Below are 17,339 nucleotides of genomic sequence, written 5' to 3'. Positions count from 1 at the left end.
AAAAAACATTAATTTTATTTAGTACTAGAAATTTTTGAGAACTCTAGTTATTTTGATCCCGCTTCCTCTGCATTTTATATGTGGAGTGTGTTGACAAATTATTTTTTAGCAGATCTTTTGAGACTATCTATGCAGCTGTCACAGCATCAGTGTCTGGCTGACGCATGAGGCCCAGTTCAGTTCCTTTTGCGTCATGTGACTTGCCGCCTGCCGCTCGTGTTCTTTCTCTCAGTACTGAACGGATGTTTGCGGTTTTGTGCTCTTTCTAGACGCTGCTGACTGCAGTAAATGTGGTGATTAGTATCTCAACTTTGACTCCAGACAACTCTGTTCTAGAACGAAGGATCAGATAACCTGATTTAAATCCACAGCTTGTGAAAACGGTCACACCGGTTCATATTGTTCAAAGCACTAATGCCACGTTAGGAAGAGAGACTGAAAGGACCATTTGCTTGTTTCCCCACATATCTTACTTTCTATATTACGCTCCTTGACGTCATGCTGTCGTTCGATCTCGATTCTCGTGTCTGTCACTCTAAATTTCTGTTCTGGGAAAAAGGAAGCAGAGTTGAATGTGCTCTGGTCCAGGCGGCACGCCTCAGACTGGCTACTCTTCACTCGGCCACGTCATGGCAATGTGGACCCACTTCTGCAATCACACCATCGACAAACAGGAAGAGGAAATACTGCACGCTTCCGAGTGTGCTCAGAGAGGGAAATGGCCGCTTGACTCTGTTGGAAAGTATGTGTTTGTTTCAGTTTACATTCATCTTTCTTGGGTGGATGAGGTGTGGGAGTCAAATGTTTGGGGAGAGACAGACCTCAGCGGCCCAGACTCATAAATATTTAGGTCGAGATGAGGAAGAAAGGTTACCTCGGGCATGTGACAAAATGCAGGCATGCAGAGTATGTGTCGGGGAGAGATTGTGTATGTTTGGTTGAACATTTGAATCTTAATCTCTCAATGGGAAAAGCAATTAATCTTCATTAGAAGTAGAAATCCTTATTTCACATCTTAAAGCATTATTAGATATAACTTAAGCTCTGTTGACAGCATCTGCAGCATGCGGATGATTACAGATAATAATTTTGACTCATACTTCAGTTTGTAAAAGCAAACCAAAACTGTGTTTGCAGATCCTCACAGTGCAAGTCAATGAAACTGTAAGCTAATGAAATTGTAAGTTTGTCTCTGTCAACACAAAAATGTTGGATGAGTTGAAATATTTTTCTGTGGTAATTAAAAACTTAAGCAATAGTTACTCAAGAATTGTCCAGGGTAAATTACTTATCTGAAAATAACACAAAAGATGTAACTTTTCCTTGGGCGCAGCATCCAGACATGAGTACCGCCATGATGGATGCCATATCCATTCAAGGCAGGTGTCTTTGATGTTATCCTGTCTGGAATTTCAGAAATGTACCTCAGGTTTTATGTGCTAGCACTGAGCGCTCTTATTGACTTGATATGTTTTGCGTTTGCTTTAGTGTAGAGTTTCATCTAATGCATTTTGTGTGCATTTGCCCTCACACTCTGTATTGGCCAGTGCTTCGATCCAGATTCAACTTTTGCTAATGTTGTTCCCCACCAACCCCCAACTCTGGTATGCCAACAATGTGGAGAATGAGCCATGAGCTGGCCGTAATAGTTGGTAACTTCTCCCCCCCCCCTTTTGTCCCCGCAGTTTGAGTTTTACCTACTACTGATTTATTGTCAGTTTTAAGGCTTTTTTTTTTTTTTCTTCCTTGTAGGAAAAACTATGATGCGATCATACAGTGAAGTCTGACATCACATTGCTTCATTTCATGAATGTCTCTACAATTTTGTCATACTATTCGTTATGTCACTCTCCTGATGATAAAGTTCTCATTACAACCAGGGTCACAAATTTAAATAGTTACCTAGAAATCTAAATATTAAATATTTCTAAATTAGATATTTCTTCTCATTTTATGTCATAACTTTTTATTTAAACTTCTTAATCTTAATTTCTAGGTTTAAATGGGGGAAAATCCAATTGTAGTTTTTGTTTTGGACAAAACTACACTGTATCTGTATTTCTGTAAACACTTTTTTAAAAATGTTATTCAAGGAAAATAAATGGCAATAGTTTCCTATATTAGGCTCAAAACTATTTCTACCTCTTAAATTCTTTAATTTCTGTCTAATTAAATTAATTCTTTTTTAATTTCACTAAAAAAGACATTTAACCCTTTCGAGCGTGAGTTTAAAATATTCTAACTGCCCCCCCCCAGAGTGAGTTTTTTTTAAGGCGACCGTTTTTTTAGAACGTTTGCCTTTAATGTTTCCATAGCGACGCGTCATGCGTGTCACGAGCGCTGAACGCAGCCACAATAACACTGTATGACAGATGGATCACTATTATTTTGTTTTTCCTTGTTTATTTAAAATATTCACAAACTTGCTTACCATGTCATCAACTATATGATATTCCGATCCTCAAATATGTGAGTGTGTTTTTTCGTTTAAAAGCCTTTATAAATGATCTTTATCTTGATCTATAACGCGAGATGGGCGCCGCCATCTTAGTTTGCGATGCAGTTCACAGAGTCCTGTCAGTCGGATTTACAGCAGGTGAATTCATCAGTTTCTCCCGAAATATATGCAAGTAAGTGGCTGGTGAACTGGAAGAATAATAGAGTAAACTTTGTAGTTACTTATGTGTGTCTGATATGAATAAATGTCGGCAAATTGTATTTGAATGGATTGTTATTGCTCCTTCCACTGATGTCTGACATCAGTGTGTATTTTATAAACTCTAAATATATTGTTTTAATAGTGCTTATGCGTGTTGAAACCTTAAAAGAAATGTTATGTGGCTGAAAACACTGCATAGTTGTGATATATGACAAGAGCTGCGCGCGTCCGTCTCGCAGCCAGAGCGCGAAAACACAGTTTGAATCTGGCAGTTATGAGATGTCGCTGAACATTCGAAATCCCATATGTGGGACCGTACCGCTCAAAGGGTTAAGAGTTGACAGTTGCTACAGAATTGTTAAGAGAAGGCTTGTTTGCAATATCATTAGGGAAAATATCAAATTTAGTTAAAGGATTAGTTCACTTTCAAATGAAAATCACCCCAAGCTTTACTCACCCTCAAGCCATCCTAGGTGTATATGACTCTTTCTTTCTGATGAACACAATCAGAGTTACATTAATAAATATCCTGATGCATCCGAGCTTCATAATGGCAGTCAGCGAGGATCATTGAGTATGAGCTGAAGAAAGTGTCTCCATCCACATCCATCCATCATAAATATGTGCTCCACACGGCTCCGGGGGGTTAATAAAGGCCTTCTGAAGTGAAGTGATGCATTTGTGTAAAAAAAAATCCATATTTAACAAGTTGTGAAGTAAAATATCTAGCTTCCACCAGACTGCCGTACGAATTCAACTTTTCGTTTTCGCTTCAGAAGGCCTTTATTAACCCCCCCGGAGCCATGTGGAGTATATTTATGATGGATGGATGTGGATGGAGAGACTTTCTTCAGCTCATACTCGTTTGGTAACTCTTACTGCCATTATAAAGCTCGGATGCGTCAGGATATTTATTAATAGTTCTCCGATTGTGTTCATCAGAAAGAAGAAAGTCATATGGCTTGAGCTAGGATGGCTTGAGGGTGAGTGTAACTTGGGCTAATTTTCAGTTTAAAGTGAACTAATCCTTTAATGCCTTTTTAATTGAATATTATTAATTTCTCTAGTAGTTTAATTTAAGACTGGAATAGACTACACAAATTTTGCCCAGATTTTTGCCCCAATTAGCAGTCTGGAGTCTACAATAGTTGCCCAAAGTCAGAGTTAGTCTGTAAATTTTGGTCAGTCAGAGTTGAAAGATTTTACAGAAAAGCACAGAAAATGTCCAGGTTTTCTCTAACCATTTACAATGTGTAAATGAAAATTGTATGACATCTAGTGTTTTAAAATTTGTTCAGACTTTACGCAGTTGTGTAGTGTATTCCAGACTTCAAGTGGCATCTACCGGATGTGTGGTATGCAAACTGCTGCCGCATGATATGATTTCATATCATATCAACCACCGCATGCAAATCTCACTCCACCATGATTCAAGCGCATGTGCTTGGAGCTCGCCAGCTTCATTATAAGCTTTACGTTGCAATCTTTTTATCATTTGATGCCAGCTTGACTCCGAAGTAGATGTCCTATCAAATGTTGCTTTGAATCTTCCGTTTTGTCCCTTCACGTCTCTGATAAATGGTTGATGGTCCCTCTGTGTCTCTCTCTCTCTACAGGATTATCTACCAACACAGCAAGACATCCTGCTGGCACGTAAGCCCACCAAGGGCATTCACGAGTACGACTTTGAGATCAAGAATGTGCCCTTCAAGATGGTGGACGTGGGCGGCCAACGGTCGGAGCGTCGCAGGTGGTTTGAGTGCTTTGACAGCGTCACCTCGATCCTCTTCCTTGTCTCATCCAGCGAGTTCGACCAGGTGCTGATGGAGGACCGGCAGACCAACCGTCTCATGGAGTCACTTAACATCTTCGAGACCATAGTCAACAACCGCGTCTTCAGCAACGTTTCCATCATCCTCTTCCTCAACAAGACAGACTTGCTTGAGGAGAAGGTCAAAACGGTGGCCATCAAGGACTACTTCCCCGAGTACACAGGGGAGCCGCACAGCCTGGAGGACGTGCAGAGGTTCCTGGTGGATTGTTTCCGGAACAAGCGGCGAGACCAGCAGCAGAAGCCCCTCTACCACCACTTCACCACTGCCATTAACACAGAGAACATTCGCCTGGTCTTCCGTGACGTCAAGGACACCATCTTGCACGACAACCTCAAACAGCTCATGCTGCAGTGATGCTGGTCCAGCCATTTCCTTTCAGATCTCTCCAAAATAACCCTCTTCTGCTCAGATGTTTGTACTCCACACAGTAACCTTTCTGAATAGCTCTGACGTGCTTTTATGCGAGGAAGAAGGCGGCCTAGCGGTCTGTCAGGAGCACGGGACGGCGGGTAGTTGTTCTCTTAAAGAGTAAGCTTAGAGAAGAGAGTGCATCACACTCACACTTGTCCTGCCAAGAGAAGCTGTACGTGTCATTGAGCGTCACCCTCTCGCCGAAGGTGCCAAACGCTGTGCGTTCCTCCCTTAAAAAAAAGAGGAAGAAAGCAGGAAGAGATTCTAGCACTGTCCTCAGTCTGTTACCTTTTTGAGCCTTTTATTACTGACCAAATAGCAAGTTGAGATGCAAATGCTGTTTTAACCTTTTAACAGGAACTATGTTCTGAGCCTTTCTGTCGATACCTGCCTGGCCTTAATATTTCCCCCATCATTTTGATTGGTGTTTTTAATGTGTAGATGTCTAATCAATTGTAAAATTTTAGAATTAATTTTTTTTATATATATATATATATATATATATATATATATATATATATATATATATATATATATATATATATATATATAGATCAATGAATATATTTACCGATAAACTTCTTAAGTTATGTTTCAAAACGTTTACACTCTGATTTTCCTCTGCTGATGGATAACGCTCACAATTCATACCACTTGATAAACTGAACTTATACTGTGGTTAGCCATGCTAGGCGAGCTGATAGATACAGTATGCTTACAGCATAAACTCAGGGCCGAATGTAGACCACTTTAGCGTTGCGATGAAATTAACTGTTCGCCTTCAGGAACACCCACTATTTGTAGCTCTCCATCAGTGGCTGGAAATCACATTTCCTTGCTGGCCTGCAGACATCCTCCTCCGCTCTGCCCTAGCTAGAGTCTGGAAGAACTTCTTTATCCATCAGGGAACAAAAAAAAAAAAAAACGGTGTCTTGTTAATTTATTTGCTTTGATTTAAATCTCTCTCTTTTTTGGGGGGGGGGTTTGTCCACAACCAAACTATACTGGCTTTTCGGTCAGAACCCGCTAACAAAAGTGTCTGTATTCTCAAGTGCCACATGATTAAGGTACCAATAATTCGAACAACTTTCCTCAAAAGGGATAGATCTTACTATGTGAACCTCGTTCCCTCAATGGTTGTGTATAGCTACTTTGTATAGTGCCATGTCCGCCCTGAATACTACTGTTTTAGTAAGTATTTTGTGTAAATAGTCTGCACCTCACCCTCCTTACTCTTTTCTAACAGATATGTAACCTACACTGAAATGTATAGCTGTTTTTTGCCACAAATCCAGAGATACTGACTCCCTGCCTGCAGTTCGCTCCATTCAAGGTTGCTCTTTTAGCTGCTTCATCTCAGCTTTTGCGCTGAATGATGCCTGTATTTGTCGTCTATGCATTCAGATGGCAGCAGTAGAGGACTCTTTGTCTGGTGTCGAATTCTGCCTTACGCCCCTGGCTGAAGTCCCGGGAGGCTCGTGAAAAGCAAGTATTACGTCTTCACGCTCCACTGACAGTGTCCTGTGTCTTCTAGTGCCATTCACTGCCCCTCGATGCCAGCAAACCGGGCATTGCGGAGCTTTTGTTGTCGTCTTAGTATCCGACCTTCACTTAACAACCTCAAAATGTTCCAAGCACAAGATTTTGACTGATTTAAGTGAATTTCAGTGTTGTTTGAGAATGCTGAAATGACCTCTAGTATTTGCTGCCTAGTTCTAGCATGCCGAGTCTTAAAACATTGTATTATCTGCCTCTGAACTTAATAAAGCAAGTGTTCCACACTTGGCAAAACCCAGAGGAATGGCTGAGGACGAGTCCACGACTTCCTGCGTGTGAGAGCCCTGAGGGCTAGCCCAAGTGCTTTTGCAAATGACGTCACTGTCCGCTGTAGCTTTGACAGATCTGTCTGTATGACAGGTGGAGGACAAAGGCCACCACCGCTGCAGACACCCACTGACACGCGCACCGCCTCGATGCCTCTCTGTTGGAGCGCATTGGTTTCTGTCGTGTTTAGCGCACGCTCCAAACGGTCGACACGTTTAAAGGAAGGGCGACGGCGCAGATAGATACACTACTTTAGCTGTATTCCTCTTCTGTACACTGTGACGTGTGAGAGATGAACGCCATTCACGCTTGTTTTCTCTGCTCTTCCTGTAAGAATTGTTGAGGATGGTGTATAAACAAACGAGTCTTTCTCATTGTAGCTTTCTCCTGAACGTGATTCTGATCAGAGATGGCTGATTTGACCTTTTCGGTTTTGCCCAGATAATCACGTTTGATTATTATAATTATGCAAGACTTACGCCTGCCACAAAGAATTCCTAGTGCCTCCAGTTTAATGCCTCAGACATTTCTGGTCCTTTTTTTATGTACTTAGGTTTTTTTTTTTTTGTTTGTTTGTTTGTTTTTGTTTTTTAAAATTGATTAATGTGGATGCTTTTGAGTCCTCATATCAAAATAATTCATACTAAAGATTTCAAGACTCAGTACTGAATATAGACCTGCTTTTCATTGTACAGTCTAACATATGCTTCCCCATTGTTCATCATTGACTCAATAAAACATTTTTCAAAAACTGTCATTTGATGCATTTTTTTTTGTTGTTGTTGCTCAGAACTACCTTTGAGCAATTGTGCAGCTTGTTTTAAGTTAAATCGACTCGTTGAAAGTGCAATTACACTTTGTGAACACTAGGCTGTAGTGTTACACCAAATGTACCCAGGGCTTTATTTACATGACTTTAAAACACGGTAATAAAAGAAAAAATAATACTACATATCACAATTGTATTTATATCATGGATTTTCATACGGTTCTTCAAAGAATGATTCAGATTTAATATAAATTAAAAAGCTTAATTTATATTAAATCCAAAAACATTCTTTTAAGAACGGCATGAAAAATCATAATATAATTAGAAATTTGTCATGTTAATGCCACAAAAAAATAATTTGTGCCGACACAAATCGTGCACATTAATGGACTACTAGTCTTGGAAAAGGCACATTTCATGTTAAATTTTGTTAATGCATTTCATATCTTGTGCTTTTAGCTGCAGTTCTAATTTAATGCAGACACACGTTTGTGCCTTTTATATTTCTTTTGTTTAGACAAATATTATCAAATAACTTCTATTCTGTAGCTAGTGTAGCTAACTACTGCTTCAGAACAATAGTTTGACTGTAACCTAGCTTTAAACTATGAATAGCTTTTAGCTTGGGACCGATTCCACACGCATACTACAGGGACTGCTCTTGCCAACTAACTGCTTTCCCAAAATACAAGACTGCAGCCCGTCTCCGCAGGGTGGGGTGTCTAGCTGCATGGGCTGTGCTTATCTTCTGCAGCAGAGCAACGGGGTTGCCAAGTTTTCTTCACAACAAACCGGCCCAATTGCGTTTCAAGGGGGTCCCTGAAAACTAATTTTACAAGAGGAACCCCGCCAAAAACGCAGAATTTACCGTGGTTCCCTTGGTAAAATTTGCATTCCAGGGGCTAAATATCATGTTATTTGTGGTCGCTTCAATTCGCGACAACAGTGATAAAGTAGCCCAATTCCGCGGGAAAACCGGACTTGGCAACACTGATGATGACTCAGCTCTTTGTCTAGTGTCATGTGACTGCTTCAACGCGTCCTTATGTGTCTGAATAATGACTGAACAGGACTCCATTATGCAGTATGGAGTTCCTACAAAGTATGGGATTTTATTTGAGTAAATTCTAAGTCTGAATAAGTATGGAAAAATATTTGTTTTCAGACTGTTGCCCTTATAGTTTATATATATATATATATATATATATATATATATATATATATATATATATATATATATATATATATATATATATATATATAATAGCCTATATACACTGATCAGGCATAACATAATGACCACCTTCCTAATATTGTGTTGGTCAAAACAGCCATCCACTAGACCCCTGAAGGTGTGATGTGGTATCTGGCATCAAGATGTTAGCAGCAGATCCTTTAAGTCCTGTAAGTTGTCAGGTCAGGCCTCCATGGATTGGACTTGTTTGTTCAGCACATCCCAAAGATGCTCGATTGGATTGAGATCTGGGGAATTTGGAGGCCAAGTCAACACCTCAAACTGGTTGTTGTGCTCCTCAAACCATTCCTGAACCATTTAAGCTTTGTGGCAGGGCCCATTATCCTGCTAAAAGAGGCCACAGCCACCAGGGAATACCGTTTCTATGAAAGGGTGTACATGGTCTGCAACAATGCTTAGATAGGTGGTACGTGTCAAAGTAACATCCACATGGATGGCAGGACCTAAGGTTTCCCAGCAGAACATTGCCCAAAGCATCACACTGCCTTCGCAGACTTGCCTTCTTCCCATAGTGCATCCTGGTGCCATGTGTTCCCCAGGTAAGCGACACACCTGGCCATCCATGTGATGTAAAAGAAAACGTGATTCATCAGACCAGGCCACCTTCTTCCATTGCTCCGTGGTCCAGTTCTGATGCTCACATGCCCACTACTGTTGGCACTCTTAGTGGTGGACAGGGGTCAGTATGGGCACCCTGACTGGTCTGCGGCTATGTAGCCCCATACGCAACAAACTACAATGCACTGTGTATTCTGACACCTTTCTATCAGAACCAGCATTAAAGGATTAGTTCACATTTCAAATTAAAATTTCCAGATAATTTACTCACCCCCATGTCATCCAAGATGTCCATGTCTTTCTTTCTTCAGTGGAAAAGAAATTAAGGTTTTTGATGAAAACATTCCAGGATTTTTCTCCTTATAGTGAACTTCAATAGAGCCCAAACGGTTGAAGGTCAAAATTAGTTTCAGTGCAGCTTCAAAGCCTTCTACGCGATCCCAGACGAGGAATAAGGGTCTTATCTAGAGAAACTATCACTCATTTTCTAAAAATATTTTCAAATTTTATACATTTTAACCAGCCTTCGCTCCCCACGTGCCTTTGACCCTTGGCCGCCCATGACCCTGTCACCGGTTCACCACTGTTCCTTCCTGTTCCTTTTGATAGACACTCACCACTGCAGACTGGGAACACCCCACAAGAGCTGCAGTTTTGGAGATGCTCTGATCTAGTCCTCTATCCCTCACAATTTGGCCCTTGTCAAATCCTCATATCCTTACGCTTGCCCATTTTTCCTGCTTCTAACTCATCAATTTTGAGGACAAAATGTTCACTTGTTGCCTAATATATCCCACCCATATATATAACGATCATCTGAATCAGACTGTATGTTGCTGTTTGTTAATCATTCAACATCAAACCACATTTACATCAGCTGTGTCATGGATGAATATATGCAGGTTATAAAGCATTTTAGGTTTCTTCTCATCATGTAAGCATATCAGTTTGAGAAAACCAATGGGGAAAAAACATACAATAGGAATATTTACAGATGACTACTGTATACTAACTGTAATGCTAAAAGTAATGCTGTATGAACCATTTATGTTAAATGTGGTCTGAAAAATCTACAGAGAGGTTTGGAAATCTGAGTCTGGAATAGTATGGAATTTTGAAATGAAAAATGTGTAGGACACCTGATTGTAAAAATCATTGTCTTTATTATAAATTAAACAAACTGTCATTGCAATATTCAGAAGTGCAGCATCTCACAGGCAGAAGTCTGCATTACATTTAAAAAAAAGATTTTAACAAATCAAAGAAAAAAAGATGCACAAAACGTGTTTTCTCATCAAAAGTACAAAAAAACAAATAAACAGTATTTAAATACATGTATGACAAATTAAAAGAGAGTTTACAGAACATAAGAGGTACATAAGAGTTCAAGCCATTAGATAAGTGCATTTAATGGAATTTACCTACAGACTCATCTCATATGATGGAATACATTTAATTCTTCTTTTTCTCCATCAAAATATTACAAGTTGTGCTCGCTGCAGAGCATAATGACCTCCAGCTTCACCTCTCTGGAGCTCAAGGGTGGAGCTTAACCTGTTTAATGGTTGGAGAGAGGGGGTTAGGGTTAGGATGTGTTTGGAGGATGCAGCTCCACCCATCATGTAGGTCAAGAGAGGGGGAACTGGAGGTTATGGCTCTACAGTGAGTAGCCTCTCAAATATTATCCATCCTTTTGCCATTCATGTAGTGAATTACACATTAAAAAAATACTATAGTCATGATACTCATCCAGTGTTTTGTGTTTTCAGCTCATTTCTTGAGGCCGGTTCTCACAGATCACACTCCACTGCGATACTTTTTACAGACGTTTTTTTTGTGTCGCATTAGTTTCATCCGTTTACACGTCTCAAGACTGCGTTCTTTTTCATTCCTCCTCTCCGTGCCACATCTTTTTCTTTTGCCTTCCACTATGCCGCTTTTAAAGTCGGCATAAAACAGAAGTTGTGAAGGTGTTTTCTTTAATATTGTGACGTGTATCCAAGTAAAGCGACTTCTCGAACAAGTAACAATGTAGGGCAGGACTTAATTTTGTCCATCGGGAATTGATTGGATCGTTGAGTGATGCCATGTAAATGACATGTTGTCCCACTCTTGTGCCAGTGAACAGGTCATCAGAGAAAAGATGTTGCAACTAAAGAGAGGGGAAGTTGTTTTTCTACATAAACATGCGCTAGACTGACATCTTTGACTGTTGCACCGCCTCCTGTGGCGTTTTCAGCGTAACTTTTTAAAAACGCATCTCGAGAGATACTGAATCTAATGCTTTTAAACACAAGAATGCGTTCTATGTGAACTGCCCCTTTAGGCCCCATTTACACTGGTGCGTTTTTGTTTTAAAACGGCGCTTTCAAAAATGAAAACGTTCCTCTACACTGGCATTTCCACAGTGTTTCAGAAACTATCTCCGTCTACTTTACAAGGCTGAAAACGCATGTCACATGACCGTTCACGCACACTGGGTATACGCGTACAAGTGTAAAACAGTTGACTCTTGCGCATGTAGGCAGCTGCAGTATTAAAAATATGCTTAGTTTAATTGCACAATGGCTGCTAAAAATGACAACAAAGCCAGCAAAGATTGCAGTTCAGTCTCCATGTTATTGTTTACACGGTCGTCAAGGATACGCAGAACGAACGTGGGCAGTCACGCCATCGTTTTCAAAAGTCTCCATTTTGGTCCGTTTATACTGAAATGCAACCCCGGCGTTTTCAAACTAAAACGGAGTCTGCAGCGTTTTCGAAAGTCTCCATTTTTGAGGTTCGAAACGGCCAGCGTAGTGTAAACGACAGGCGTAACCGTAGCAAAACGTATGCGTTTTAAAACGAAAACGCACTAGAGTAAACGGGGCCTTAGTTTCCCGTTTCAATTCACAAGCTCTTGATTCCTCAGAATTCTATGACAAGGCACAGACGGCGCACTCCAAATTACAGCAGTAACATAACATTCTATAGCCGTAACTTCTTATTAGAAACTCTTGAATGTGTTTCTAGCTAGCCTATATCTCTGAGCAGGAATTCAGAGGACAGAAGCCTTTGACATTCATCCCTCATTCAAAATGTTCTGACTGATGATGAGTTACTCTTGATGGAAGACTTGCCTCTGAAGCAGGTTACGTCACAATCTGCATCATCTTTAATAGTGAATGTTTGAGAATAAATGGTGCAAATCATGCATTATCATCATCAAAGCTATGTTACCCCTCTGTTTCAAAGCAAAGAGATGTTGCCATCATTGCAATAGCAACACTAGTCAAAACATTGAACAAGAGACCCAAGCAAGCAAATGACGTGCAACCCTGAAACACTAGACAGCTTTTTCTCACCTTTAACTCTGAATGAGGTTTATGCAACCTAATGCAATATAAATACGCATCATGGCCTCACTTTAAGCAGCAAAACAGCCTGAGGTTTCTTTTTTTAAGACGTTAAAGCTGAGAACTGAGCGTTATGATGATTTATGGTTGAAATAATGATGAAATAAATAGTGAGCTTCACACTTAGCAGACTTTGGTAAATGAGAGTTAAAGAATTGAACACTTAATAGGTTTAATTCTTGCCTCTCTAAAAGTGTGTGGAGACTGTAGTATGCGTACTTCCACAGCATGACTGGAAAGGAGCTTTCCTGTTTCAATATATAATAACGAGTAACACCAAATATGTAAACTTGATTTGGGGGTTATGATTGGGTGTTCAGCAGAAGTGCAATGAAGAGTGATTAAACTCTCCTTTAATTGACATAACATTTGATTTGTGACTGTTTTACCCTGTTGGATCAGGATTTGTGTATTGCAACCTTTGGGATGGTCATTCAAGTGGAGGATAAAGAGTATGTTTACTCTTGAGGTGAGGCGGTATTCATACTGGCCAAGGTTTGGACTTTACAGGACTGTTGTCATTCTCCATGTCCATTTCTACAAAGTCAGCAGTGCCATCATCACTTCCCTGTGAGGTAGAGTCTCTGTCTGGTGTTTGCTGGTCATTCCTCCTCCTCCTCCTCCCAAGGCAGAGGCCGGATTTGGCTGGACGTACCAGTCCAAGAAACAGAGCCCCTACTCCCATCCCAGCCGCACAGGAGTAAAAGGCTGAGCCGTAATTGTTAGTCTTGTCTACAAGAAAACCTGAAATAAGAAGATTAACATAAATGGAAAATTGGTGGTATGAGTGGTATTTGCCTGTGTAAACACAATTCTAGTTTATTCTAGTTCAAGGGGCCAAAGAGGTTTACAAAGAGGATCATGGTATTTTAATCTCTTTTCTAAACCTCTGTTCTGGTTGCTAAGGTGTTCAGAGTGGTTTATAACAACAAAGATAGATTACAGAGGCGGTTTTTACCTCCTAGAGGTGGACCGGCCAGTCCCGCAAAGCTCTGGATGCAGACGTAGACGCCAACAGCCGATGACATCCTCTGAATACCAATCACGTCATCTTCAGCCAGCATGGGGATGTGGCTGGAGGCCACGGTGCCCAGCAGGAAGCCATAGAAACAGGAGCAGGACATGAGCCCCCAGAACTCGGTGACAAAGGTGAAGACCACCAGCACCGGGCACAGCAGCACCGTGCAAATCAGCAGAATGTAGATCTTGCGAATGGGCCTGCGATTGAGGACCCAACCCATGGACAGACGACCTAGAATCTCAGCCACGGCCATGGCCGAGAGCATGTAGGTGGCGCTGTCACGTGACACGCCACGGCTCACGCTCAGCTCAATGATGTAGAGCTGTGGCGCGAAGAAGCCCAGTGTGGCGAAGAGGCCAAACAGTGCGTAGCAGTTGAAGCTGGCGTCCCTGAGCACCGAGAAGTCCAACAGCTTGGGCCTAGAGACCCCTGAGGTCTCAGGTAGCACTGGTAGCTCGTCTTCAATGTTTTCTCCTTCTTCTTTTTTCCTAAGTGTTTTTTTCTCTGCAGAGTCCTGCTCTGTAGATTCCTGGCCCTCGGACAGGTTGATCTGGGAGGAGGTGACAGACTGGACCCCTGAGTCCACAGAGCCAATAGAGGTATGTGTGAATTCATTCTCCAGGTCATATTTGGATTCAGGTTCTTTAAGGGGGGAACCCTCTGGCGTGGCAGGTTTGGGTTTAATGACTATTGGCTTCAGCAAAGCCCCACAGACAATGATTGAGGCCTGCATAACCCCAATCACGATCAAGCAGTAACGCCAACCAATCTGCTCCTTCAGCACGTTCAGAGCTGCAGCATGAATTCAAATGAGAAGAATAAAACAAAGACAAGTTTTTCAACAGGTCTGAAAAACATTGGGCTGTCTGTGAAAAAATAATAGTCTCTTTTATGACTATTTAAATTTATTTGACTTCTAAACAGGCTTTTATCATGTTATTAGCTTGGCTAATCTGTAACATTCAAAAGAAGTTTGCATGTGCTTGAAAAGTTGCCTGTGCCCAAATATTAATATTCTATCATTATTTACTCAGCCTATATGACTTTCTTTCTTCTGTGGAATATAAAAGAAGATATTATGAAAAATGTCTTTTGTTTTTCAAAATATCTTCTTTTGTGTTCTGCATTAGAAAGACATTCATATGTAAAACAAGAGGGTGAGAAAATGATGACACAATTTCGATTTTGTGTGAACTATCCAGAAGAGTCTGTCGATCATACAGTACCTGGTGCGAGGGCTAGAAGGGAGAAGCATTCTCCAGTTGAGGCTATGGATGTGACGAGGGAGCGGCGCTTGCTGAAGTACTGCGACAGGATGGTGACTGTAGGCAGGAAGGTAAGGCAGTAACCCAGGCCTGTAAATAAATAGCAAAGAGGGAGATGACAGCCACTGGTTTCTTCAACACAAGGGGCTCAGGTGCGCAAAGAACCAGGGCGCTCTCTTCCGTGGGACAAACTCGACAAAGGGCTGAAAGAAAACTGTATTTAAAAGAGACAAAAAAAGAGACAGGAGAAGATCGGCAAGGTTAGGATCAACTAATGGTGGCGGGGAGGAAGTGTTTTGAATTTTGGGGAAAGCTAGCAGTGCATCTTTTTAAAAATCTTGTAAAACAAGAGGTTACACTTTAGTTTAGGGTCCAATTCTCACTATTAACTATGACTTTTACCTCAATTAACTCCTAATTACAGCTTATTAATAGTTAGTAAGGTAGTTGTTAAGTTTAGGTATTGGGTATGATTTAGGGATGTAGAATAAGGTCATGCAGAATAAGACATTAATATGTGCTTTATAAGTACTAATACACAGCCAAAATACCTAGTAATATGCATGCTAATAAGCAACTAGTTAATAGTGAGAATTAGACCCTAAACTAAAGTGTTATCCATAAGGATTATGTGCCACAATGAGTTTCAAAATTCAAATTATGTTTATAGAAAATATCAGCCCTTTAAAACAACAAATAAACAACGTGTGGACTGCCTAGAGTGTGAATATATTATTTAGTAAAAATTGGGGGGATATTTTAATGAATGAGATATTTTAATGAATTACTGTCTATAGCTTTCTACAGCTTTCTTAAAAGCAGGAAATTTGAAATAAGCCAAGTTCACTTTTGGATAATGTGCTTGAATCTCAGTAACGTCAATTTTTGTTTGTTACCAGATGACGTGGGATAACAAGTCATATACCATTCACAGCACTGCTTGAATTCCCTGTCTTTGAAAAAAGTAAGTGAATAAAAAAGGCTAGGAAGAAAAAAAAGTAATACAGTAATCACAAAAAAATCAATCTGTGAAAATGACAGAAAACATGACTATTATTTATTTAGTGATACGACAGAAAATACTGCTCAAAAGTTTGGGGTCGGTAAGATTAATTTTTTTGAAAGAAGTTTCTTATTCTCCTTAATCAAAAAATACAGTAAAAACAATAACTGTTTTCTATTTGAATATATTTGCAAATGTAATTCATTCCTGTGATGGTAAAGCTGAATTACTCTTCAAACAAAAAGAATGAAAAAATTAAATTGCAAATGCTATGAAAAAATGTCTCTTCTTTAAAATAAAAATTAAACAATCAATTTTCACAATGTCATGCCACACCACCCTGAGGAAAAATGTTTTCAGTTACACACTGTAAAAACACAATGCAAATGAATTAATAAATTAGTTCACCTTCATTTACTTTACATATTTTGTAGGTCCCAAAATATGTATCGCACATACAAACTCGCACAGAAGGTGGATTTACCTGCAACGACTCCCATGGTGATGTACATCTCAGTGATGGATTTGGTGAAGGCCGTTGTGATTGTGCCCAGGCTAATCAGGAGTCCACCGAGCATGACGACAGGCCGGTAGCCAAAGCGGTTACTCATCACCGTGGAAAGAGGAGCTGTGGGAAAGATGTTGTTTGTCGACACTCAGACACACTGATATTTAAGCTCAAATTCAATTACAAACACAGTGAATCTATGCACTTCCTTTTCAAAACTGTCTTAAATTATCCATTTATGGTGGTCATTTTTGGAGCAAGGGCATAAAGACAGTATCACTAGCAAGTTTTGCTTTGGGTAATCACTTTCTATCTGAGTCCTTTTGAGTGACTGCCTCTGTTTGAACAAGAATGATCCTTTAAAGCCTTTTCAGCTGGAAAAATGTGAATCTGTCCACTGAGTCATGAAATGTTGGGGCTGCTTTGTCACTGGGCAAAGTGAGTGAATCTCCAGTCAGCCATCACAACAGCCGTCAGTTCTTACACAGCACAGGTCAGCACATCCACTAAATAGGGCATCTCTCGCTCTCAGCACAAATGCCAAGATGAAAAGATGTGCTTGGAAGTCAGGATCAGTTTGACAGGTTTGCACTGAAAGACCTCAATATCTGATATTTTGTGCATGTTTTAAAAGGGACAGTTCACCTAAATATGAAGATTCTGTCATCATTTACTCACCATTATGTTGTTTCAAACCTGTTCGACTTTGGAACACAAAGAAGATATTTTGAAGAATGTTGATAACCAAACAGTTTTGGAGTCCATTGACTTCCATGGTTCGGACAAAAGAAAACATCTTCTTGTGGAACGTCATGAGGGTGAGTAAATGATGACAG

General features: G+C 40.3%; 2 protein-coding genes across 2 annotated transcripts in view; one reads left to right on the top strand and one right to left on the bottom strand.

The window, feature by feature from the left end:
* Positions 1 to 7,486, top strand: part of gna13b (guanine nucleotide binding protein (G protein), alpha 13b) — a 31,388-nt gene extending 23,902 nt beyond the window's left edge. Inside the window, exon 4 of the mRNA XM_048195764.1 lies at positions 4,276 to 7,486. Coding sequence (XP_048051721.1) covers positions 4,276 to 4,848 — 573 coding nt within the window. The 3' untranslated portion in view covers positions 4,849 to 7,486. The remainder of the gene's footprint in view (positions 1 to 4,275) is intronic.
* Positions 7,487 to 10,454: 2,968 nt separating this feature from the next.
* Positions 10,455 to 17,339, bottom strand: part of slc16a6b (solute carrier family 16 member 6b) — a 9,279-nt gene continuing 2,394 nt past the window's right edge. Inside the window, exons 3-6 of the mRNA XM_048195739.1 lie at positions 16,480 to 16,623; positions 14,954 to 15,082; positions 13,665 to 14,519; positions 10,455 to 13,450 (exon numbers count right to left, since the gene is read on the bottom strand). Of these exons, the coding sequence (XP_048051696.1) occupies positions 13,188 to 13,450; positions 13,665 to 14,519; positions 14,954 to 15,082; positions 16,480 to 16,623 (1,391 nt within the window). The 3' untranslated portion in view covers positions 10,455 to 13,187. The remainder of the gene's footprint in view (positions 13,451 to 13,664; positions 14,520 to 14,953; positions 15,083 to 16,479; positions 16,624 to 17,339) is intronic.

This window comes from Megalobrama amblycephala, linkage group LG1 (assembly GCF_018812025.1).
Source record: "Megalobrama amblycephala isolate DHTTF-2021 linkage group LG1, ASM1881202v1, whole genome shotgun sequence".
NCBI classification, from domain to species: domain Eukaryota; kingdom Metazoa; phylum Chordata; class Actinopteri; order Cypriniformes; family Xenocyprididae; genus Megalobrama; species Megalobrama amblycephala.
Note: the sequence above shows the minus strand (reverse complement) of the source record. Positions and strands in the feature narration are given on the sequence as shown.